This window comes from Ylistrum balloti, unplaced genomic scaffold, assembly GCF_031769215.1.
Source record: "Ylistrum balloti isolate Yb309-2 unplaced genomic scaffold, AGI_CSIRO_Ybal_v1 Utg369938, whole genome shotgun sequence".
Lineage (NCBI taxonomy): Eukaryota > Metazoa > Mollusca > Bivalvia > Pectinida > Pectinidae > Ylistrum > Ylistrum balloti.
Window position 1 is genome coordinate 538,311 of NW_026782047.1, and position 26,366 is coordinate 564,676.

Here is a 26,366-nt window from a genome sequence, read left to right on the forward strand (position 1 = left end):
TCTGTTTTGAAGGTGACAATGTGAATTCAATATGTCTGCGCCCATAAGCAAAATGTGATCGTTGGATGATCACAAACAATCAATACTAACAAAATGATGACTCTGACGAAGAACTTTTTAATTTTGACATTACGAAGTTTTTCAACAAAAGCAGCGCCTAAAACCACTGTAAGTCAAACTTATGTTATGATGAAATACTTGACCATGTATGTACATGCAAATCACTGTTCAGTGTTTACTTCACTGACGATTAAATTTGTTTGGGTGGTGGCTGTGCAGAGGCGTGTGTATTTACAATGTTATTTATTTTTTTTTTTTTTGTTATTTTGAGATAAAGGATAAAAAGGATTGTCTATATGTTTGGTTCGAAGTCTTCAAACGTTATATGTTATGAATCTATGACTTCTAGTGTGGTGATGGGGTCTGATCTTGTAAAATAATATGTTTCTTGTCTTAATATCCGTGCATGTAGAGTGGGAAAGTTGAGGTTTTTCATTATGTCATGTACTGAACTAGTGATTTGATATCTGTTTGTTGTGTTATGTGCTGCTCTGCATTGTGTTTTTCCAAGTTGGCAGACTAGGTTTGTTTGGTATGGTTCCCACTTACTTACTTACACAAAATGTAGTGTTCTTAGTTTATCAGATTTGGAATTTCCTCACAGGTGTCTGGTAAATTCAAGATGGTCTAGATTTTACAATGAAATTCCAAATCCGTTAGCTTAAAATGATTTTACCTTAAGTGTAATGTGTACTATTTGAGATTAAGGCCAAATTTTTAACTTAAAGTCTAAATAAATATGACCACTTGTCATTGTGCCAAATAAACATGCATAGCCTAGCCCCCAACAAATGGGCAACAGACTCATCCAAAAGAAGCATGTGTACTGGCTACATAAGTACCGAACATCATGTGAGAGGCTGGATGCTTGATGCAGTATGTTCCTATTAATTGGGATCAGGTATCAAACTAACATGTCTACTACAGACTTTCACATTGAGAATTTATTTATGTTCCATGGTGATACACATCGCAGCATCTTTTATGTTGCTTGCATTTTGCATTTGGCTTTACTAGCTTTACTTAAATGTATGATATATTGTCTGTGAGTGTTTCACATTGCCAATTCATCAATTTGTCATACCATAAGATGTTATATGAATTGCATTATCATTGAGGACCACTGTTCATGTAGTAATGTTTGCATTTTACCTTTGAATAATCCTAGAAACTCATACATCTAATTCAAGTTTCCTTTAATACCTTCACCAGATGTAAGATATTTTGACATCTGTTGATCAGAATTACTGATATCTGATATATGAGACTCAGTCTAAATATACTGCCCATATATTTGCTGTCATAATCCTTCTTTTCTTCACAGAGTCAAGTAATACCAGAACTAATGGCCCTTTTTTGCCTCCAAAGTTTTTTGAATGACAAAATTCTTCAAGACACAATAAAAACAGAATTACGTTATCACTATTATATCAGCTCTGATGACTGATAGATTTCTGGTCCTGTCCCACCAAAGAAACTTTGGGCTAAAGTAAGAAAAATACCTGTGTGTATGAATGTTAAACTTTCTTTATTCTAAGTATAAAATGTTGTGTTGAAAACATAATCCAGCAGCTATTTCAATAATGAATATAAATCTTTGAAAATATCTGTTATACTTGTGTATATTTAGGAACCAATTGATAGATATGTACAAAATTTGATGTTCAGAAAATGGTCAAACCATAATGGCCCTAATTGTCAAATACATGTGATTTTTTTTCATATACAGGGTATATATATACCAATTAATGAATTAAATATCATTCTTTTGTAGAAACCACGAAAGTACACATTTATTGATTCATTACGTGTTCATGTGAGGGGAGGAGCAGGGGGACAGGGCTTCCAGAAGTTTGGTGGTTCTGGAGGAGAAGGAGGATGTGTTTACATCAAAGCAAACAAAGATATCAACAACCTGAAAACTGTCATAGAAAAAAATCCAAAGAAGCGTTATGCTGCTGCTGTAGGGCAAGATAGCAGGTATACATTATATTTTCAATGCATTTTTAACCATGAAGGAAAATGCAATAAATTTGTAATGTTTTGATAAACTGAAGCCTTACTCCATGCTGCTGACTGTGTTTTTTTGGGGGTTTTTTTTGTATTTTTTTTTGGTTTTGTTTTTTGTTTTTGTTCAAATTTTCTCATCAACTGTCTTTTCCTATACTGTTCTTTGGGGTTTTGTCTAGTGTTATTTGTTTGCATGTAATGCAGGAGACATTGGATCCTGGGGAACCCTGGTGAGGATGTTTGTATAGAGGTGCCTGTTGGAGTGTCAGTTAAAGACGAGCATGGCAAGGAAATGGGTATTTATATTTAGTGATTATCTTGTCTGTTAATCAGTCTCTTCAGATTCTGTTCCTAAAGGAAAATGCTTACCCCCGGTATATAGGGAAAATTGTATGTTGACTCTTGAAAAGTCTTCTTTTCCGACTGTATGATAATGTCTTAACCAAATCAACTGTATAACTGATGTTGTAGTGACATTAACACAAGATTTCATTTGTGTATGTAAATTTATTTTTTTCTTCTTTTGTTAAAAATAGCTGATCTTGACGAGGATGGTGAAGAAGTGGTAGTGGCAAAAGGTGGCAAGGGAGGGACTATTGAAAACAGCTTCCTCGGTCAGAAAGGAGAGGCACGTACAATTGTTCTCGACCTAAAACTAATTGCAGATGTTGCTCTGGTGGGGTAAGTCTTTCATTCTGAACACATCATATTAAAAATGTGGTTAGACATGTATCAGTTAAATTCTATATATGTTTAAATTATTATTACATGTAAATCATATACATTTGTATTTAAAAGGATTTTGGCAACAAAAAAAAAATGCTTCTATGTTGCCTTTCATTTTATTTAATTCATCAAATGTTAAGAGTTGTCTCCCCTCTGTCTTGTATAGTTTTGTTTTTAATCTTTTAATGTCACAGTCACATTTTCTATTGATATGGCCTTGAACAACCAATCCAGGAAAATACAAGATTTTTTATTTTGGTTGTTGCTATAATGTACCTGTTTCTGATTGTCTTGACCAACATTCAGATTTCCAAATGCCGGTAAATCAACAACTCTAGCTGCTTTGTCGCGAACATCTCCAAAAATTGCTGCATATCCTTGTAAGTGTGATTATATCTTGTGTATAGGTAAACTTTGGCAACTGCTTTTCTTTCAACCATTTCACCCATTTGTTGATAGAGCAAAATAAAAAATGGGATAGAGTTTCATGTTAAAACTGAAACACATGTTTTTATGCACAAAATCTAAAATACATTTCCTACAATGTTACAAATAATATAAATATTTATTAGGTGTTAAATATATTTTTGTGTTTGATACAGTATATCAGCTACAAAAATTGTATTTTAGCACGAATTTAACATTAGGCAAATATGAAAAGATTTGATAGCACGGGAAAACCTCCTGTAGGATCTTTCTTCACATACAGTAAACAATTAGCCATGCCTCTTAGTACAGGTTTACAAGGGAGTTCTGCTGTGCATGATTTAATTGATGATATGGCTGAAAATTGAATTCATTTAATGATTAAAATCAATTGTTTGAAATTAATTTTGTTATAAGGCATTGTTTATGAGCTCATGCATAACATTTCAAGATATTTTACAGTATGTTGTGTCAATATTGTGTTCAACTTTATTCTTCTGAACAACTGTAGGATGTCTAACTTATTCAAACCTAGATGCTCAGGAAGTTTTAAAACACTTCAAAATCTAAGTACTATTTTGAAGAGATTTCTTTGGAAGAAATTCACAACATTAACAGTTTGAAATAAAAATACCAGTGATCTAGACTTTGAAGTATTCTGTAATTTTGCTGTCAATATTGTGTTCAACTTTATTCTTCTGAACAACTGTAGGATGTCTAACTTCTTCAAACCTAGATGCTCAGGAAGTTTTAAAACACTTCAAAATCTTAAGTACTATTTTGAAGAGATTTCTGTGGAAGAAATTCACAACATTAACAGTTTGAAATAAAAATACCAGTGGTTTAGACTTTGAAGTATTCTGTAATTTTGCTCAAGGGGTGAAGTTAACAAAAAAGTTACATAGTTTAATTGTAAGATATTCTTAATGATTATCCCATTTTCCCATAAAATACTTGCTTACATCCTACTTTCACTTAAAACTCATTTAATGTAAAAATTTCAGTTACAACAATACAGCCATATATTGGAACTATGCAATACCCAGATATGAGACAGGTAAGGAAATTACCAGGTAATTTTATTTCTAGAAAAACATCTTTCTTCAAAATTTTATTAGAAAATCTTTTTTTCCTAAATAATAATAAAATCATTGGCATTACTATAAAGTGATACATGTAATACCAATTGATGACCAGTATTAGAAACTGCTGAAAAATTACTGTCTCTATTTTGTGATAAACCTATGTCAGGTAATAAGCCCACCCATGTGTATTACTTTTCATCAGAAGTAAAATCAGATGTTAAAATGTATTTCATGGCTTCATTGATCTGAAATTATCCTACTGACCTCAGAGCGTGTTTGTTGGTCATGGTAGGCCTATTGCAGAATAAGTATAGTTTACTTATACTGTACTGAAAATATGTAAAAATTTGCTATGCAGAATATCTTTCTCCATTATCATGTGTTTTTGAAATTTAAAATGATTTACATGATTTGTGTTAAAGATAAAGAAAATTTGATTGCCGTTAGAAAAAACGATTGAATTATAAATTTTATTAGACAGACTCAGAAGCTCAATATATACAAGTTAAGTTAAAATTTACAACTGTTTCTCCTCAGATAACTGTAGCTGACTTGCCCGGACTGATCGAGGGAGCACATGTAAATAAAGGCATGGGTCACAAATTTCTAAAGCACATAGAGAGGACCAAACTACTCCTATTTATTGTCGATATCGACGGATTTCAGCTACACACAAGATATGCTTACAGAACAGCTTTTGAAACCATACTACTGCTGAATAAGGTAAAGAACAATCAGAATACTATATTAGATAAAGGCTTCTCACAAATGTTAGATGTGGTTTCATTGCTTTTACAAATTCTGCATTTAATTTTTTTTTCTTTTTTAACGTGTCTGCAGAGTGACAAAAACCATATATGGTCAAAAGAGTTATTTATATTGTCCTATTTTCCAATTACAAATGTATCTTGAGACATAATGCAATTTAAGCAAGTAAAAACTTCTCTGTTGGGGAAAGATCAATCTGTTTTTTTGTTAGGGAAAAGACTGTTGACATGTCATCACTCCATAACGATTATGTCAAGTCAGTATTTCGCATAGTACATCTCATTGAGATGTCATCAATTTTGTTACACATTTCAAGATGGTAATCTATTGTAGTGCAATGTATTCAGTTTAGCGCATCATCTTGGTAAATCAAGTATGTGGAGGAACAACAATCAATCACTTCTGTGTTATGTAAACAAAAACATCTCAAGCCACAAGGGAAATAGCTTCATTAAATATCTTACTCTCTGGTGGAGGTATGACAATCTACATCACACAGATACAAAAGATTATACTGTACCAGGTAGGCAGGATCATACACATTCATGGAGATAAAATTTCATAGTTTTTTTATAAAATATATTCTGCAGGTATTAAAGATGTAAAATCAAATAAATAGATATTAATGCAATATTCTTTAACCATTGTGTTACCATGGATACGTATGTATTAAGACTGGTGATGATTGCTACTTTGACTCATCTCACAGGAGCTTGAGTTATATAACAGAGACGTCTTAGAGAAGCCAGCAATTTTAGCCCTGAATAAAATAGATCTGGACCAAGCTAAAGAGAAGACAAGAACCATAATATCCCAAGTGAAACATCTACCAGGTAATTATATCATTTCTTTAAGTAGAAGTTTGGCACATTTACTGTCTGTTTAATAATGATAAAAAACTGCTTTCTCACTTCCTTTTGCCAAATTGGAAAAATGCATTTTTAAAAAGATTGTTCAAAACACACACAAGTGAATATAATCTTTTAATACAAATACATTATCAGATAGCATAGAGCAAAAAAATGAATTAGATTGCATTATTAAGCTGTTTCATCCTTCTAGCATTCATAAGTGGTGCCAAGGGCCTAGATTTTTAAGCAAACAAAAAAATAAATATATTTTTAAGCTAAGGAGGCAACTGAGGAAATCTCAAAGTGATCAAAAGGACAAAAGAATATAGAAAATCTAGATGGGAGGTGCACTTCCCTAGTCATTCAGGAAATTTCATAATTTCAAATACATGTGTCTGATGATTTTAGAAGAATGTGAAGCACCTATGTACTATACATTCTGAACTGTGCCGTTACTTGAACGAATTGAAACCTGACATACAAGTTATGATACAGCTGCATAATGGCAAACTATCACTTAAGGTCCAATTAGTGAAACAATGAATTAGTGTATCTACAATGATTGCTATACTAATGACATACAAATATTACAATCATATTTATAGTGTAATACTTTGTAGGCAAAGAACACTATAATATATGTATAAAATATGGGTACACATGTGCATAAAACTGTGTCTAATCTCTTAAATGTATCTAGCGAAATATGATTAATGAGGTGAAAGTTCACTAGAAATTTGGTAAGGTAAAGAATAGTCAAACCTGTCTATAAAGGTCAGGAAAAGGAGCAGAGAAAGGTGACCTTTATAGTCAGGTTGTCTTCATATAGAGGTTCAATTATGATGTATGGTGTAACTTATGGAACCAAACAAAGTGGCCTTTAGACAGGTGGATCTATTTTAAAGCTTTAATTACAATAAATTTTAGTATTACAGCAGGAATCCAACAAAATGGCCCCTATAGACAGGTGTCTTTTATATAGAAGTTGCCTTTAATGTAGGTTTTCAGGCAACAACATGTTGTTTTTGGTAATCGCTAGAAATTATTGCACAAACTGTTAATAGGTTGTTTTTTAAGTTAGTTTTTGAAAATACAAGTGCCTTGTTTATAGCATTGAGTGTTAGAGAGTTAAGTATCATTGACAAATTGTATTTCCAGAATCACTTAGTGATGTGGATCCAGAATTTCATCCTAAACAGATTATAAAGTTTGACGGTATATTGCAAATGTCAGCCAAAAATCAAGATTCTGTGGAGATGGTGAAAGATTTAATCCGTAAGAGACTAGATTACCATCATGAAAAGGAGAGGAGATTGAATGAGCAACATGGCATTGTGGTACCAGATAGTTTAAAGAACTTTCAGGAACGTCTCCGATTAAAAAATGAACAACGCAAGGCCAGGTTATTATGATGACAAATCGATACCTTGGTGTGATGTAAAAATATGATGTTTATTGGGAGACAATAGTAATATAATATCCTGTTAACATGTTAAAGTCATACAGTTTTTACTATAGATTACATGTATATAGGTATCTCTGCAGTATATTCAGAATCAGCAATGCTGTTAAATTTTATCCTGAGATTTGTGGTTTCTCCATCACCTATCCAATATGATAAAATATTCTTTTTGTTTAAACTGGTCAAAATCCAATTGAATTACCAATCAAGTTAAACTTGTTATTCATTTGAAAAATAAGTAGATGGAAAGAAATTTAAATGTCAATGAAGTTGGTAATCATAAAGATCTGAAATGAAAATGTGATATCGTGTTGGTCTGTGTGGCCATCTATTGGTCTGTTTATTCAACAGTATGTCTCTACAGGTTTCTTTCTTTTCGTTCAAAGTACATTATATGTCATACCATTATGAGTTTCAAATGTTCAGGGGCAGTGTGATAGTTATCTTTTCTTTTTCTATTATCACTGAAAATTTACATGTTTTTCTTTGTTACTATGACTGGTGTTTGGCGGTGAGGGGGATATTTTGGGATTTATGTATGACTAGACACATGATACGGCCCTTAACATGCCAATGATCTATTAAATACCAGGTAACTTCACATGATGAAAAAATTGTCACAGTATTAGGATTATTGAAGCTGTGATGTAACCAGTGATGAAGATCCAAGATGTATGGTTTGATGCTCTTTATCCGGGGTGTGTTTGTGTTTCATGGGATGTTTGGGTGCTGAGAACAAAGACTATTCTGTGCTTAAGTAGGTTTGTCCTCCAGCCTACCTTATTGCTCTGGTTGGCATACATTGGGACTCCCATATGTTGTTCAGTGAAGTAGCCACCAGCTGCTACAAGGAGACTCTGCTGCAAAATGTCCCTAGTTGGTCACAGTATGTCGAACAAACCCAACAAACAAACATATTTATATAATAGAACTGGTAAATGGAAATGTATAAAGAGTTACTTCAATAAAACTGTTTAAGGATTTTGCAGATGACTTCAATAAAACTGTTTGAGGATTTTACAGATGAATTTTCATATTTTATTTGATAATAAACAAACTGTATTTACAAGTATATGTTATATATACATGTACATGTGCACAATGGTGTGTGAATTTGTTGGTGGAGTTATTAAAACAAATTCAGGTATTGACAAGTATAAAACCTTTAGCAAAGGTTTGGTACAGAAGTGTTAATATGTGTTTTATTGTATGTGAATATTTTGTATCATTATCAATACCCTAAGCCTAATGGTTGTTAAGAGAAAGTAGTTGGAAGATTTTAAAATATTTGACCCCAGTGACCTTAAAAGGTTTTTGATATCAATACTTTGACCAATCTCAGAAATTCATCTCGTGCTACTTCAGGCCCATCATGAATACTCTGAACATTTTGGTTATTGAGAAGAAGTCCTTTAAAAGGAAAAGTTGATGACAAACTGATGGTACCATGCCTGGGCATTAACTACAAATTGTGACAAAAAATGTTTTTTGAAAGAGCAAAATGTGTGGGAATCAGGAAACAGGATTCTTGTGATGTGCTGATGTCAGAATGATCAAACAAGGATCTCTATACCAGCTGATACATACTAGACACTTGTATAGACCAGTGTACTGTATGCCTTGTTAAGTTTTTAAAAGTTTCTGGCTCTGATTTCTAGTTAGTTACATTTTTCTAAAAGTTCTGCATATGATGAATTAAAATTTTGATAAACAAACTTCAGTACTCAAAAAATTTACTCGCTCTAATTTATGGGTGTTTGCTTTTGAGCACAAATGCCATATAAGTGGTCAGAAATTAAAATTTGATAAAATGAAAGCTTTGTAAGTTGCCTTTTGCCGTTTTAGTGTTAAATCTTTAGCAACTCGTACCAGGACATTTGTTTGTCTGGAGGCTTTGGAACAGATGTGTTTAATATGGCCGTCAAAATTTAAAAGGGAATCAATATTTATACCCAAAAGTTTTACATTATCTTCACATTTGATCTAAATATAATTTTTACTAAAACAAGGTCCTCTTTTACCGTTTTCTTTCCTACATTGATTGCTTGGAATTTATCTGGATTGACTTTTGGATTTGTCCATCCATTCATTGATTGTTGGAAGACCGTTACAGGCCATGGACCTCTTGTTGATTACCTGTACGCAGGGGCGTTCTGTGTCTTCTATGACGGTACACTTACTACCTATCTCTGAGGCTACATTAATAAAGAAATCACTAAAAATGTTACATATTTCATCAGGTTTATTTACAGTCTTGTTACCTTCTTGTAACACAATACTATTGTCAGTACTACCACCAGCATTAGTGAATAAAGGGCGAACAGTGGGCCAAAAATCAAAAGATTTTATACCACTACTACACCATTCTAAACAATCTGAAACGTACTGGTTTATAACCCGATGTTTGGTAACATAATTTCGTTGAATTTTAAAAGCGTGCCATTTTTATCATCATGTTTGCTTCGATCGTATATACGCTAAAGATGTTTCTTCTGGTTAATTGCTCTTCTGTGTTCACCATTCATAAATGGTGCTTTGTGTTTTCTCTGGTAGTTTTGTTTATAGGTACATGTTTATGTATTGTGTCAAATAAATGTCAGTCAAAGACGTAAGCATCGTGAAAGGGCACTGTCTGGAGATCCTCGTAAAAGGGCACTGTCTGGAGATCCTCGTAAAAGGGCTTTGTCTGGAGATCCTCGTGAAATGGCACTGCCTGGAGATCCTCGTGAAATGGTACTGCCTGGAGATCCTCATGAAAGGGCACTGCCTGGAGGTCCTCGTGAAAGGGCACTGCCATGAGATCCTCGTGTAGTTTCTCCTCGTCAAGATCCCTGAAACTTCTATATGACATCTCGTCGCTCGAGATTGGTAATGGTACCATTCAATACAGTAGTAATGAAATGATGAGTCACTTAGATCAGTGTCTATGTTCCTTAAACAATAGAATGATGCTGGTTTATTTGTTCATACATCAACAAGTAAGAGAATACAATTTTTCATATAACATGTTACATGGATAATAATGTTTTTCATATCAAGCACTACACAGAGACTTTTTGATTTCTCATTCTGAAGCATGTCCAGATTGGGATCACCTGAAAGAACAGAGGCAGATAAAAATTGTCTGGAATTACCTTACTCTTAGGTTTGAATATAGAACAAACATTCACATTCGTTCCTCTAGGTACAGAATAAATTACTTGGAATGATTGCATGGATAATAAGAAGTTGGACTGGATTTCAAAATCGATAGACAACGATTTGTGTAAACATGTATATAGATGGTAGCTCGAAAATACACTTTATATTGAGTTTGCCACAGTGAATGTTCTACTTCACAGCATGGTGTTAACCACAGTCCAAAGGGTCCTGAGAATTTGTTACAGTCTCGGGCGAATATGGACCTACATTTGTTTATAAGGGTTTTAGAGGATTTGCGGGGGTTAGATTAATATTAGGGCTCATTATACACCACATACGGGGTTATGATTTACCGAATATTGTCGGCCACCCAACACACACAAATACTTCCAAACAACCTTATAAACAGACTTAACTACAGGTAGGTCTATATTCAGCTCGAATTTAACAAATTCTCAGGTTCCTGTACCACATTAATCTTATAACACAAACGTATACTGTGTTGTTGGTCTTAAAGCTTTAATCATTTCCTCGCGAGTTGCCCCGAGTGTGATGCATGTCTCCCAGTGTCTCTAACCACGGACTAGCATTATATATCTATATCTCAGTCCGTGTTATTATCATTTAGCCAACTTTCCTTTCATCTTTTTATTGAATTATCAAAGAGTAAAGATGACCATAGTAATGTCGTACTGGGTTGTTGGTCAATAATCAAGAGTGTTGACAAATGACCGTTCTAATGTGTCGAAACCAGTCAACACTCTTGATTAAGACCGATCAACCCAGTGCAAAGTTGTCATGGTCATATTAACCTTTCCGTCTGCTGTGCATCACAGAACACGGATGTTGGATCCAACCTCGTCATCCTGTCTTTTGATTGAAGGATATAATTAGTCGATGTGTCTCCATTCGATTTTAGTCTGTTGAGCACACCACACCCAAAATATTATTTTACAGTCTAACGTCATCACATGAGGACGGATGATATCTAACGTTTCCGTATATGTTTTGTGTAATGTGATCATGTGTAATCAACTCTCTAAACAATGTGTTGCTTTTTGGGTGCGTGAGGACATTTTCGGGATTTATCCTTGTATATTTATTCAGTTTTCCTAAGAAATACAAGGAAGAAGTAAAACTTAATTGAAAACACTTTTCTGTATCATGTTTCAAATTTATGTAAATGAGATAATAACCGTGTTTTGTATACATATATTTCCTTTTGTAACAACCGCATGTTCAACTGCAGCTAGGTTTCGGTCCATTCGAATCAAACATGTTTCATTGTATAATTTAAATCGGATTAGACGCAATATGAATGCTTAAAAACTGGTATAGAAGGGATTGTTACTTAACTCTTCAATATTTTACTCTTTTGTTTTTGTACAGCATGAAAAATATTTTGCTTTTCCACATCAGACAAATTTGGAAGACCATATCATAGTACATGAGTTATGCTTGTATCATTTTATTGTGGGATAATAAATCGGTAAACATGGTGTTTCTTGCCCGGTAAAAAGATCAATATTCTGTTCCAATAGATTACAAGATATATCCATTGTTGTCGATAAGTTTTGTAAACAATCATTATCGTTGGATCATTCTTAAACCTTATTTAGAATTATCATTTCATTTTATGTTATTTAAAAAATGGTAAACAGATTACTTTTTTTTGAGAATTTGAAATGTGCTTTCATAAGTTTAGATATCATTTATAATGATTTTTTTTCAACTAGGGACGTATGATAATGGTAGTTAAGAAACTAGACGCAGTGGAGACTTCTCCAGTATTAGATTTTGTGTTGGTTCACTGAGCCGTGAACTCATCGAATTCCCACCATCTCACTGTTCTCAGTTTTTTAATGCCTCTTATCTCATGATGATTTTCTTCATATTTTCGACTGAATGTGGTATATAATACAGGGCGATATGTCGGCTGTAAATAGCTTAAATGTGCATTTTGAAATTATTTGTCACAAAGTTAGGAAAATCAATTTGAAATTTTTTCAGCTTTCTACGACTGATTATTTTGAAAAGATTAGATATTTACCTGGGGAGAAAAATGGTTTAGTAACACAGCAAGGCTTGTTAACTGGAGAGTTTTCGCTCTAGCATTACAAAGAGTCAGATTCTCAGCCCCTGTATTATACGTTCCTGATGTATGTTATACACTGATACATGTAAATAATAAAGTATACTTATTCAGTGATTAGTAAGAACCTCCATTGTATTACCATTGTCATGATCAAATGAAAATGATAAACTATACGACACAAATACAAATAAAATCTGAAACAATGTGACGCCAATACTGTTTTGGACCATAATATTCATTAAATTGAAATTACAAAAAAAAAAAAAAAACTAAATACGGGATTGCATTTTCCCAAAAACTCAAGAACTTTTATAAATTCCAATCTTGCAATATTTTAAAAGATATTCATATGTATAACCTGAACCATGCCTTTTTTTCGAATGAATTAAAACGTGAAAAGCAGGTTACGGTAAACCTCGTTGACTGAAGTCTACCAGCAATGTTTACCACCTGCAATAAATTACTAAGGGTGGTCTATGCTTACAGTTATTACAGTACTTGGTACCGCCAATAGTTCAGCATGCTAGTTTTATTACACTGTACACGGAAAAAATACAGTTTTATAAATTACAAACATATTTGTCAGTAGTTGTTAGCTCTTATTAATACAATAGCATAAAATTGAAATAATTGAACAACTTATGTTTGTGCGACAAAAATAAAATGGAATTCAAAAAATAATCTGTTCCAAACATACAGAAAGTTTTAAATGGTATAGCAATATTTTACACACGGAAAACATATGTTTTCAACAATCTTTGCTGATAACACTTTTAAGTTGAATGAGAAAATGTTAGTATTTTTTGTTTTAGAAATTTCGCAATATAATTGTCAATAAAAGTTATGACATTTTTATACAATAGCATAAAGTAGATATAGCAAAAATCACTCGCGTTATTGCGGTTAGATATATAATATGGAATTTAAACATGATTTGTTGTAAACATACACGAATATGTTTTCAATGCAATATCAACATTTCCCACGAGGAAAACATTTTTCTTTTCATATTTTTGTCGAAAACATTTATTTCAAATAAAAATATCATTATGAGTAAATATTGTCAGCATTTTTTAAACTCTGTTAAAACCAATCATCGTCTTTTCTCAACAAGCTAAGCAATCATGATACAATGAAAATGTGACGCGGTATATTTATGAACAAAAAGCAATATTTTTCGGTATAAACTGTTTCATTCGTATAAGAAATAGATTCAATATATATTTTAATAGAAAGGAAATCTTATTAAGTTTGAAACGTACATTAAATGGACTTTCAAGCACAGTTTTTTTTTAAATTTTAAAGAATTGAACAAAATGTCTCGGAAGTTCATCAACCAAAACTTCTACGGATTCTTGAGAGCATCTACAGATATATTTCATGCCATCCAAAACCGTAGATAAAATATTTGACCCAATGTGCAGGTTAAAATCCAGGACAGTTATCTATTCTACTGAACTATAGTAGCACCCGATGCTCTTGTAGTGAGTAAAATAACAAACACAAAGCATAATGTAATTAAATACGAGGAGAGTGTAACCCTGATGTTAAAAGGTCTTAAGACTGGTTTGGCTTTACATTGTATATTTCTTAAAGACCCATGTATGCGAGGTGAATGCATTGTAAAGTTTTGAATATCCCACGTGAATATATTGGAGAGAAAGACCCATATGTAATCCATCTCAATATTCCAAAATCGTTATAATAAAATGTGATTTGTTTCTAGCTTTCTTGTTGACCTTGTTCTCATATGGGAACACGCCATTACCGACTTTGATTAACCAAGATTAACAAGGCAAATGTCGCCAATGAAGCAGAGGACGCTTACCTTTCCGGAACACAATGTCTTATTTCCTTGAACGAATTTCTTTTTTGTTCATATATTACCCTAGTTTCATTGAATTTAATGCAACAAGGTTCACATACAAGCAGGCAGGTTTAGGAAAGGTAGATATATAGTTATGATCATGACGTACTGTGTATGTGCTAAATAAAGGTTCTCTGGATGTTTTCCCGATGACGAATAAAATCAGGAACAACATGGTACTTTTCATATTTCCTTGTCTTAAGTGAAATCGCTGAAATTTATCATGAAAAATACATTCTTTTACAATGATATGACACGTTTAATGATAAAACCGTTAGAGTAATAGATGAAAATCAAATGTCTTCGAACACAATTAAAGCATCAGATTCTCAAAGGTTAGAAATTATGAAATGCATCAGCCTTGTCAATACTGATACAATACAAGTTTTATTCTGTTTTTAGGACCTATAACTCACATTCTCGATAACAGAATTATCTTGCCAAGATATATTTTAAGTGGTTTTCATAATACATAAGTAGTCGATGGTCCATATCAGATAACGGTGTTGCTACCGTTCTAAAAAGAGCGTACCTGGATCACACTTTATGCTTTTGTAGATCTATGATCGTACATATAAATGTGAATTTCACAACAGTTACAAAATATGGGATTACCACAGATAGATCATATTAGTGTATACTGTTATTTTCTTTGGTAAAACATCTCTCTCTTACGACGCTGAAGGTTATATTTTTTCCAGAAACATCCATCAACTTTTCTTTTTCCTTCTGCGTTTCTTCTTTTTCACGTTTGCATAAGGGTTTTCCGTTTCTGTTAACGAAAATATATTGTAACCTACATTAATTTTCTGGAAGGTTTAAACAAGGTAACAAGTTATTGCCTAGTGAAGCTACCTAGACCTAGATTTTACCATTCCCTTTAATTGCAACTAGAAATTACTTTTTTATGGACACTCCATTGCAATTAATATTATACATATACTAGTGGTGTTGTCCTGGCAGCTACAACCAATGAAAACATCACCAAGCTTGTAGAGGACAACCGAAAGAATTCAACCTAGTTTTATCCTGGCAGCTACAACCAATGAAAATATCACCAAGCTTGTAGAGGACAACCAAAAGAATTCAACCTAGTTGTTTTATCCTAGCAGCTACAAACAATGATAATATCACCAAGCATGGAGAGGACAAACAAAAGAATTCAACCGAGTGGTTTTATCCTGGCAGCTACAAACAATGGCAATATCACCAAGCATGGAGAGGACAACCAAAAGAATTCAACCGAGTGGTTTTATCCTGGCAGCTACAAACAATGGCAATATCACCAAGCATGGAGAGGACAACCAAAAGAATTCAACCGAGTGGTTTTATCCTGGCAGCTACAAACAATGCACCAATCATGAAGAAAGCTTAGAGAAGTCAGCCCAGTAGTGTCATCCTGGCAGCTGTTACAGACGTTTGTATGAAACGGGCCACTCACCAATTCTAATGTCCTTGATAGAGTAAATTGTGTTGTAGATGCGATGGAACTTACTCTGTTTTCGGAATTCAACGTTCATGTAAGTATTTGTCTCTTTACCGCCTTCTGCTGTTTCTTCAGGTTCTCTAGAAAGTATCAAAGAAAATCCTTTTTTACACAGCTTTTCTTTAAAAAAAAATAAACACGCCTGTCACTGCGTTAACACTACAGTAACCAACATTACAGTAACCTCCCCACCCCCTCCTCCCCCTAACTTTTCCCCTTTCCCTTGGGTGATATCAGACCAACAGACTGATTTTAATATATCAGAATAAGCAGTTTGTTCTTTATTGCTGCAAAGTTACCGTATCTAGTGATCATGATGAAATATTGTATTGAGGCGCAAAATATTTTGAATGTCCCTATGTATCAATTATTACTCGCGTTTTTATATACTTACACTTTTATTGAATTGGGATTCATCTGTACACCTGAAAAAAAATATATGACGATTATGAAGCTTGCCGCGTACGAAAGTATATACAAATCAGAACATTTTCTCCAATATAGTGTCCAAAATATTTATTTACTGTTTTAAATGTAAAGTTAATTTGTTCCGTTTCCTTCCCGTAATCAAAGAAATGCATTTCTTGTTCGAGTAGAAACAAAATTTTAATGTTCTATAGCATGTAGATTTTAAACGTATTTATTTATGAATCTCTGATATCTAACCTTTCGATGGCATTAAATCATCGTAGATTCGCTGTTCATCTCTTACTTGTAATTGCTCGTAATTGTTGGTTCTAAACAAAATAAAATTTTAACGGATATAAATAATTTTTTACTACAATAACATTCCTATGTTTTATTCCTTCGTGTGAAGGAATGTATCCTTCTGTTGATATTAACAGGAACACAATGCCGTCCGTATGCTACATAGGTTATATATAATATTAAACTTAATTTACATCATTTAAATCAACATGATAGGCAAACGTGAGAAGAGTTTAATATTGATTTATATTTTTGTTTGTAATTTCTGGTTTTATTACAAAAAATAAAATACATCTATGCATATTCAAAAAACTCAACGTTGTCTTCTGATTTAATGTCTTTATTCTGCTTTCTTACTAAACGTACAATGCACGTCAGCAAATAGGTTATATCAAACAGATGTTGAAGATACTTATAAAACGTGACGAGTGAATAATGAGATATGCTTTGATTTACTAACCTTTCTGAGTTAATCTCGTTTGAAGGATTTCCTGTAAAAATATTGTAAATAATTTTCATGCAAATTTTCATGCAAAAACTTATCAACAATAACAATAACATACATAGTTCAGCGGTTTTCGGTGCTACGAATTTTTGTTATATGCAGTGTCTGTATATAGCAATTATTGTGAATTCGTCATTACACTTTTTTGTTCAAAAATGATCGTGCAAAAACATTGGCTTTGCGCAAAAATAAATACGTCGAATATCTGGGTTATCATTTCCCTCTCTTACACAATTAGTTCATTGATTGGTTTCCAGTAACATTCATATATTTGTTGACTGTTTAGTATAATTTATCTATGTTAGGAAGGGATAATATTTTTTATCAGTCTTAAAACGATTCGATCTGCGAGTGCTGCTTTGCATGTTTCAGAGTGAAATGAAATGTATACGCTTCGTTTTACTGGAAACGTATTTATTTTGACATAATCGAAAATGAGCGCAATATCAATTTTGAAAAAATAAAATCAATGATAAGTTCATGCATTTGCAATAATTGATATACCAGCAACATACAGAAACTGCAACTTTATCGTGAAAACGCTTAAATAAGATTACTGCTAAATTATGTCTATTTATGCGATATTATTCAACTGGAAACTTGCAGAAGGGATATATCATATTGCTCTTGATGTACTTTCATAGCTGAGACTAAGTTAAATAAATTTCTTTTCCTCCGTTGAACAATATTTTTGGTGAATTTTATTACAGGCTACGTTTATCAGTATTTTTACCTTGGGCTTCAACATCATCGGACAAAATCGGTATCGGTACTTGTCCTGGATCTAGTGTGTCGTATGTGTTTTTCCTGAAAGGTTACATTACGTACATGTGAAAATATACATATAATACCATTCGAAATTAATTAAAATGTTTAAACGTGATGAACTTCTTTTTCTGCATCGAAAATTAATTAATTTATAGATAATATATGTAATACTTCTAACACTAACAGCAAGTTTAAGTGACATCGCCTGATATGTGTCAGTATTTACCAACAGTTATTGTTAATCACTTATTTGTCGGACAATTATGATTTTAAATGCAGCAGAGAGAAGCCGTTCAAATATGGCTAACAATGAAAATGATATTTTCAAAATTGCAGATTTCCCAATGATTTTGCAAGACATGCTATGATAAGCTGATAATTTGTTCTAATTTACTGTAAATGTTTTTAGTGTTTCTTGTTTTTTTCTTTGTGCTTTTTTGTTTTTCCTTTTTTCATATGTGGACGTCACTAACTCGCAGCGATTTCTCGAGAACATGTTTTAAGTGGAATTTCGTAACTTTCTAAAGTGTAGCAATACATTCAATATCATGTGGATATTTAAGGAAAACTCGTCTGATCATTTAATTCAAATACAAAGCGGACTTACTTCTTTGCAGAACTTGATAATTCCGTATCACTTTCTGAAAAAGAATATATTAATTGATATAATATTTGTATATAGTTTGGAACGTCATTTTTTCTTAAATGTTATACATAAATGCAGTCAAATTTTCATTATTGTGCGATTAGAAAATCTAATTTGGGTTTGGATTATGATTATGTTCACTTGCTAATATATTCTTGTTGTAATACATGTACAACCATATTGTTTACCTTTCTTGAAGCATTCAGAGATTTTCCTCCTGAAGAAAAATACAGTCCCAGTAACAGCGCCAATTATAACAAGGACACCGACGACGGTAGGTATAATTATAGCTGCTTCGTTAGACTCAACGGCGACTGGACGTCCTTAAGGTTATTTAAAGAAGAAACAAAACATTCAAGTCATAATATCTTGGGATTTTTTAGTGAATCAAACACGTTAAATCAAATAATTAAGTGCGAAAGTTTCTTGTTTCCCGAAGTTAGATTTATGTCCCAAGTTGATGAGAGAGAGAGAGAGAGAGAGAGAGAGAGAGAGAGAGAGAGAGAGAGAGAGAGAGAGAGAGAGAGAGAGAGAGAGAGAGAGAGAGAGAGAGAGAGAGAGAGAGAGAGAGAGAGAGAGAGAGAGAGAGAGAGAGAGAGAGAGAGAGAGAGAGAGAGAGAGAGAGAGAGAGAGAGAGAGAGAGAGAGAGAGAGAGAGAGAGAGAGAGAGAGAGAGAGAGAGAGAGAGAGAGAGAGAGAGAGAGAGAGAGAGAGAGAGAGAGAGAGAGAGAGAGAGAGAGAGAGAGAGAGAGAGAGAGAGAGAGAGAGAGAGAGAGAGAGAGAGAGAGAGAGAGAGAGAGAGAGAGAGAGAGAGAGAGAGAGAGAGAGAGAGAGAGAGAGAGAGAGAGAGAGAGAGAGAGAGAGAGAGAGAGAGAGAGAGAGAGAGAGAGAGAGAGAGAGAGAGAGAGAGAGAGAGAGAGAGAGAGAGAGAGAGAGAGAGAGAGAGAGAGAGAGAGAGAGAGAAGAGAGAGAGAGAGAGAGAGAGAGAGAGAGAGAGAGAGAGAGAGAGAGAGAGAGAGAGAGAGAGAGAGAGAGAGAGAGAGAGAGAGAGAGAGAGAGAGAGAGAGAGAGAGAGAGAGAGAGAGAGAGAGAGAGAGAGAGAGAGAGAGAGAGAGAGAGAGAGAGAGAGAGAGAGAGAGAGAGAGAGAGAGAGAGAGAGAGAGAGAGAGAGAGAGAGAGAGAGAGAGAGAGAGAGAGAGAGAGAGAGAGAGAGAGAGAGAGAGAGAGAGAGAGAGAGAGAGAGAGAGAGAGAGAGAGAGAGAGAGAGAGAGAGAGAGAGAGAGAGAGAGAGAGAGAGAGAGAGAGAGAGAGAGAGAGAGAGAGAGAGAGAGAGAGAGAGAGAGAGAGAGAGAGAGAGAGAGAGAGAGAGAGAGAGAGAGAGAGAGAGAGAGAGAGAGAGAGAGAGAGAGAGAGAGAGAGAGAGAGAGAGAGAGAGAGAGAGAGAGAGAGAGAGAGAGAGAGAGAGAGAGAGAGAGAGAGAGAGAGAGAGAGAGAGAGAGAGAGAGAGAGAGAGAGAGAGAGAGAGAGAGAGAGAGAGAGAGAGAGAGAGAGAGAGAGAGAGAGAGAGAGAGAGAGAGAGAGAGAGAGAGAGAGAGAGAGAGAGAGAGAGAGAGAGAGAGAGAGAGAGAGAGAGAGAGAGAGAGAGAGAGAGAGAGAGAGAGAGAGAGAGAGAGAGAGAGAGAGAGAGAGAGAGAGAGAGAGAGAGAGAGAGAGAGAGAGAGAGAGAGAGAGAGAGAGAGAGAGAGAGAGAGAGAGAGAGAGAGAGAGAGAGAGAGAGAGAGAGAGAGAGAGAGAGAGAGAGAGAGAGAGAGAGAGAGAGAGAGAGAGAGAGAGAGAGAGAGAGAGAGAGAGAGAGAGAGAGAGAGAGAGAGAGAGAGAGAGAGAGAGAGAGAGAGAGAGAGAGAGAGAGAGAGAGAGAGAGAGAGAGAGAGAGAGAGAGAGAGAGAGAGAGATTGATATTTCAGTCTAGTCCCTACTGTTACTTGAAAATAACAAACTCTGCCCATTTCTCTTGTAATTGGTATGACGAAAAAACACGCTTGCTGAATATGTTAAACTATGCAGGTGTGTTTTAATTCCCAGACTAAATAAAGTGTAGAAAATAATGAACGAACCCATCATTGTAAATTTGTTAAACAGGGGCTTATGAAAATAGTAGTTTTATTAGTGACAGATGCACAACGTTAAGGATAATTTACATGTAAAACTAAATTGTACCAAGGTTCTATTTTTAGTAACAGCGACCTTTATAACTGATCTTTTGATCCCAAACAAAATCCCACACTATATTGCCTTATAAACTACCATGGTATGAAGTTTGATCCAAATCCAGAAATCTGTCTTAAGTTATCGTCTGGAAACCAACATCCGGACAGACAGACGGACGGACAGACGGAGACAAACACTAAAGTCCCCTCTGGTTTCACCGGCAGGGGACTAATAAGTTCATTGAGTGGCCTTTAATTGGACAAAGTCAACTGTAACTAACACCGAGGGTACACGGTATGTGTTATTGAAGCGCTCAGTTTACTGTGTTGCGAGTTCTTAATGGTAAGGTCATACGAATTCTTTTAAGTTTTGGGTTATGTGGTTCTATACTTCTTTGTTTCATAAATGAATGTTATGCAAATTGTTTTTGTGTTTATTGGGTCATATAATCTTTTCTTCTCTGCAACATAATGGTACGGAAATTGAGTTATATCATGTTTAAGGTAAAGTTAAAATTACAACCGGCTAAAATCTCAGACATGGAAGGGATGGAGATGAATACCATTTATGTAACATCTACATTTTGTATAAAAGAGAAAACACACCTTCCGCAGCCACTGTGTACAAATGTGTGTGAGAACCTTGACTATTGGTTACAGTAACGATGTAGAGTCCTAGCCATCTTTCTTCCATTGACGGTCTTGTCAAAGTGGAAACTGCCGACAGACTACTTCCATTGAATATGTCATCTATGGATATGCGGTCTGTTCCATTGACAAGGTTTGTCGAAGTGGTTTTGTGAAACTGCCAGGAAAAGTTTGGTTCTGGGTTGCACAGGTAAGATGCATTGAGAACTAAATCTTTTGATAAACCAATTCTTATATCATTCTGCATTGAGTTTGATCGAAAATCCATTCTCGGTTTACCTGAAAATTTAATTACATAACTTCAGTGTTACTTTAACATATCATCGAGTTTTTTCAGTCATTCAACAGGACTGTATAAAGAAATTTTACCATACCATCTTGTTTTCTTGTATGTGTAAAAAACGTGTGAAATGTAAAACAAAAAGATGTTGGTATAATGTTTAACTTTAACATTATTCCATCACAGTCCAAATAAAACATTTTGCATTTAATTTGCATTAATATCTCCTTGTCGCCACTTTACTAAATTTTTAAGATTTAAGTATTGGGGTAATTTTGAGATAGAGTAAATACGAAAATAGAGTATCACAAAAATATGATTTAACAGTACATTATCTTTTTTACTCCGTCACAGTTGGTCCTGTTCACAGGTAACCTTTCCCCTACTGTTCTTATTTCAGATGCAATTACAATATCTAAGAAACTGTACGTACGAGATATAATATCAGAAAAGTATTTTAACAAAAAATGACGGTATTTTCTTAAGTATGTTGTAATTGTTGACTTACATAACACGTTTACAGGCAAATCCATCGTAGTTGGTGTATTTGAAACACTATTTCTCGCAGAGCAGGTATACAATCCTGTGTCCAGACAACCGCCATTGGACAGGGTATAAGTACTCTTCAACACGTCTGATATGGTGGCAAGTTGTGTATTATTAGCTTTATAATACCACGTGATTGTCGATGCTGGGTAACTTTCTACTGTGCACACCATTGATTTTGATGCATTTTCTGTGATGTCAGCATTACCTTGTGTGTACATCAGACTGAGGATTTTTGGAGGGACTGAAACATGTGGATATGCTTATAGCAATAATTTGAGTTTTGCGGTATCGGTATTTGAAGACTTTTAGGGTTATATCATGCAAAAACAACAAGAAAAATACCAACATCTGAACAGAATCATAATCCAAACTCAGATCCAATGCCACTTGGTCAAAGTATGAACATAGGAAAGATAATTTAAGCGGAGAAAAATACCAGAAAAATTTGACCAGATATTCCAGAAGAGTAAGTGTCTTCTGCTTCATCGGCGACACCCGCTATATAATCCTTTGTCGATCGAAGTATGTAATATCCCGTTCCAAATTGAAACAAAGTTTAAAAAAAAACAACGAAACCATCAGGTATATTGACGAATATCAAACTTAATATAGCACAACAAAAGAGAATATTCCTCAATAAATCATTATGACGACCATAAAACTTTGACCTTAATCAACCTGCACCTCATGAAAATCCTGTGTTGCGAGTTTGCTTATCAGTTGACAGCATCCAGCACAACGATCGTGATATTTGGAACAAATTCTTAAATATCGAATTAACTGTGACATGTACACCTTATATGTATGGATGCAGCTAAAATATAGAGATATCCAATATAATTATAATATAAAAAATATTTGGCGTCAATTTCCATGGAAACGTTTACTATTTATATAAGTTAGTGATACTCTAATTTAAAACGTTTCTCGCTGGTTGTTCACTTGGAGAAAAGCAAGAACTTACATCTTACGGTCAAAGTCCACTCCTTGACAGATTGGCTAACACTGTTCGAAGCTTTGCATATGTAAGTACCAGCATTTCCCCGTAAAGCTGTCGACAGTGACAGTGGATTGGAATATGTCGCCGCACCTTTCGACCACGTGTAACTACAAGCTGGCCTGCAATCAGCAGAGCAGTTGATGACTGGAACTGTCTGGTTTTCAACCTTGTCCAAATTAGGTACCGAGGTTTGTATGATTCCTGGCCCATCTAAACAATACAAAATAAGATCATATGGAAAAACATGTCATTATTTACCACGAATATTTGTTTTATTTGAATATAAAACTAGTATTTTGTCAATTGGACATTATGAATGTATATTTTTATAAATCGGTAGTAAGTATATATGTATAAACTTTAATTATTTGGGTCATGTGACACATGATACATAGGTCGGGGTGAACTAATTGATCAAAAACATTTATAAATCTCTGTGTAAGGAAATGAGTTTTGGTTCATGATTAATGTATTCATTGGTTTTATACGACGAAAATAGTAAGAGAGAGAAATGAAAACATAAGCATAGCCGTTGCAACGCTTATTGTAATAATCATTACATTAAGCGCCGTTATTACATTAAGAGTTGCATCATACTTTCTTAATATTTTGAAAACAGTAAAATGATATCTGATTTCGCAAGATTGCATTAGATGAAACATATAAAATATTTAGGTTTCTTTATAAAAGCTAGTTAGCAGACAGAAGGCTTTTGGTGTAAATATTTATTTCAATCAATGTTTTCTTGAGTATGCATCATTTTGTTTTGAAGGTTTGCTTACATTTTACAATGATATCAACTTGCTTGGTGGCCTCGCCAACTTCATTCCGGGCAGTGCATATGTAGAGCCCGTGTTCCGACCTATTCAGTTGCTCCAGTACCAATGAGCTTCCGACAGTGATGTTGCCTTCGTTCTGCTTTGACCAGATGTAATTACATTCAGGGGAACAATCTGCCGAACAGGTGATCCTGGGTAACGGGTAACCTTCATTCTCAGTGTAGGTGGAACGTGAAGGGCTTAGGGAAATAGATCCTCCTGGACCATCTACAATCGACTTCCACTTTCAATACTAATACTTTCTTTCGATCTCATACAGATTACAGTTAAGACATATACTCTCGTTGGGCTACAAATTTGTGGTTTAATATAATATGCAATGTTGATGGCACTATATTACATGGATGAAACTCACTCGTGAAACCAATTTTACATCCTTTTCAATGCTATACTAAACCACGAAAATAGCATAAAGCGAATAAGATATGATAGAATTATGTGTATTCTTGAAGAGTTTTCACGGACGTTTTCATCGTGGAAGTGATATCTAAGGCTGAAACGACGAATCCAATAGAATTATTTTTGAAAGAAATTCTATTCAAATGAAGCATTTATAATAACGTTTTTGTGTATTTCTATCTCTCATTCAAGTTTGAATGTACGCCAAGTTTTCATTCATTCGAATAACGGCAATGTTCAGAATATACATAACCACTATGAAGCACCAGAATTATCAGACAAAGGAAAATTAAGAAATGTATTTAATTATGGGAATAGTGCACCACCCCATTTAGCTCTTGACATTTCTTCCGATTACTGTGGATTTTCATCATATGCCTTCTAGGCATCGTTCAAACTGACGGGTCCTAGAAAGACAAAACAACTGTAAGATACAGTTGAATTCATTGTTTATCTCTTCTGTCTCTAGCTCTAAATCTATATCAAAAGGTGTCTTTTGTACTTTCATTGATATCCTTAACAAAAAGTTACGTGAATCTTTGTACCTAAATATGAAAATCATATTATAACCCCAGGGTTTGCGATCACTTTCACTCTCTGTATCCCTGGAGCATGTCATGGCAAAATTGAAGGCAAAGGCGAAGTAATTTGACCAATTACAGGCTGATACGCTCCTTTTGAAGATTACAAAGGAGCGACACCTCACTTCAAACCCATTACAATATACCGTTATGCGATCTCGAGATTCGTTTGGTGTACATCAAAGGATCAAACAATTCTTTTTGTCTTGACCTCAAGATGTCGAACATGGAACCTTCAGTAATGCTATGCCATAATTCAGGGGTGCAGAGGAGCGAAAGTGATCGTAAACCATGGGGTGTCGAGGATGCACCACCATCAAAAAATGTTAAACATGATCAACACAATAATCAACAGATATTTTACCTTATATGCAGTATGAGTATTCTCCTTAAGGGACCAGCATACTAGTGTTGTTACTAATATAAATGTACATAAACTTACATGTACTTACATTGAACGTTCAACATGATTTTAATTGTGTGAAAGCCGTAATCATTCCAAGAAGTACAACTGTACTCCCCTGTTTTCGTCCTGTCCAGCTGACCAAGTGACAACACCGGAGAGGCAGTGAAGTTAATGTTGTCCGGTTTTGTCCAAACAAATAAGCACCCAGGTCTGCACTCAGCTGAACACGTGATACTCGGCAACATGGAGCCCTCATTTAAAGTGTAACTTGTATCCGAAGGACTTAAGAATGTTGATGTTCCTGGGCTTTCTGCAAATTGCATATCGAAGGAGAAAGATATATATTTTGACATTCAAGATATTGAAAATTGTAATTAAATCTTGACAGAGAAAGTGTTGATAATGATTGCACTTTTTACTATCAATGATTATGATTTCTCCTTATTGATTTTGTACTGAAGAAATATGTATGGTCTTTAGCAGTTTAATTGCATTGTGTCCAGTACCTCACGTTTGCTAAAATATTACGATGGTTTTATTTATAAAACCTATATTCTCTTTCCTCAAAGACAACAATTGTACATAGACCAAGATTTATATGTCGTGTGTCGGGAAATAAGCAGACAACGCTCGTTCTACCGGAACACCATGTCTTATCCTCTTTGTATTTTTTTTCAGGAGTCTCCTCGTAAATCTTTCTTTTGTTCACATTTTCCCCCAGTTTTATTGACTTTTGATTATGACTCTATCGACATGTTGGTATGTTGTTTGTAGGTTTTGCATAGTGCATTATGATTTCTTATTATATGTGATAATTATGCATACATTATACTCACTTGCTACTCGAAGAAGGT

The 26,366-nt window shown here is 34.3% G+C and overlaps 2 protein-coding genes across 2 annotated transcripts; one reads left to right on the forward strand and one right to left on the reverse strand.

Moving 5' to 3' along the window:
* Nucleotides 1-71: 71 nt before the first annotated feature.
* LOC132547200 (GTP-binding protein 10 homolog) lies at nucleotides 72-8,408 on the forward strand. The gene is made up of 9 exons (XM_060210962.1): nucleotides 72-168; nucleotides 1,835-2,040; nucleotides 2,275-2,366; nucleotides 2,607-2,751; nucleotides 3,103-3,176; nucleotides 4,227-4,279; nucleotides 4,845-5,030; nucleotides 5,785-5,908; nucleotides 7,085-8,408. The coding sequence occupies exons 1-9, from the start codon at nucleotides 94-96 to the stop codon at nucleotides 7,336-7,338; spliced, it is 1,209 nt and encodes a 402-aa protein (XP_060066945.1). The 5' UTR covers nucleotides 72-93; the 3' UTR covers nucleotides 7,339-8,408.
* A 6,793-nt stretch (nucleotides 8,409-15,201) lies between these two features.
* On the reverse strand, nucleotides 15,202-25,835 carry LOC132547213 (hemicentin-2-like). Its single transcript, XM_060210978.1, has 10 exons — nucleotides 25,559-25,835; nucleotides 24,070-24,333; nucleotides 23,252-23,497; nucleotides 22,247-22,528; nucleotides 21,417-21,737; nucleotides 18,566-18,599; nucleotides 17,924-17,997; nucleotides 17,146-17,176; nucleotides 15,933-16,057; nucleotides 15,202-15,263 (listed from the first exon to the last, which is right to left on the reverse strand). Exons 1-10 carry the CDS (start codon nucleotides 25,833-25,835, stop codon nucleotides 15,202-15,204), a joined length of 1,716 nt encoding a protein of 571 aa, XP_060066961.1.
* Nucleotides 25,836-26,366: the final 531 nt, after the last annotated feature.

Coding starts and splice junctions, on each gene's coding strand:
- LOC132547200 (XM_060210962.1), top strand. CDS start 94: ATGATGACTCTGACGAAGAACTTTTTAATTTTGACATTACGAAGTTTT. Junction 3,177..4,226: donor AAAAATTGCTGCATATCCTT/GTAAGTGTGATT, acceptor TAAAAATTTCAG/TTACAACAATACAGCCATAT. Junction 5,909..7,084: donor CCAAGTGAAACATCTACCAG/GTAATTATATCA, acceptor TTGTATTTCCAG/AATCACTTAGTGATGTGGAT.
- LOC132547213 (XM_060210978.1), bottom strand. CDS start 25,835: ATGCAATTTGCAGAAAGCCCAGGAACATCAACATTCTTAAGTCCTTCG. Junction 23,498..24,069: donor AGTTGATATCATTGTAAAAT/GTAAGCAAACCT, acceptor TGTATTGTTTAG/ATGGGCCAGGAATCATACAA. Junction 17,177..17,923: donor CGATGATGTTGAAGCCCAAG/GTAAAAATACTG, acceptor ATATTTTTACAG/GAAATCCTTCAAACGAGATT.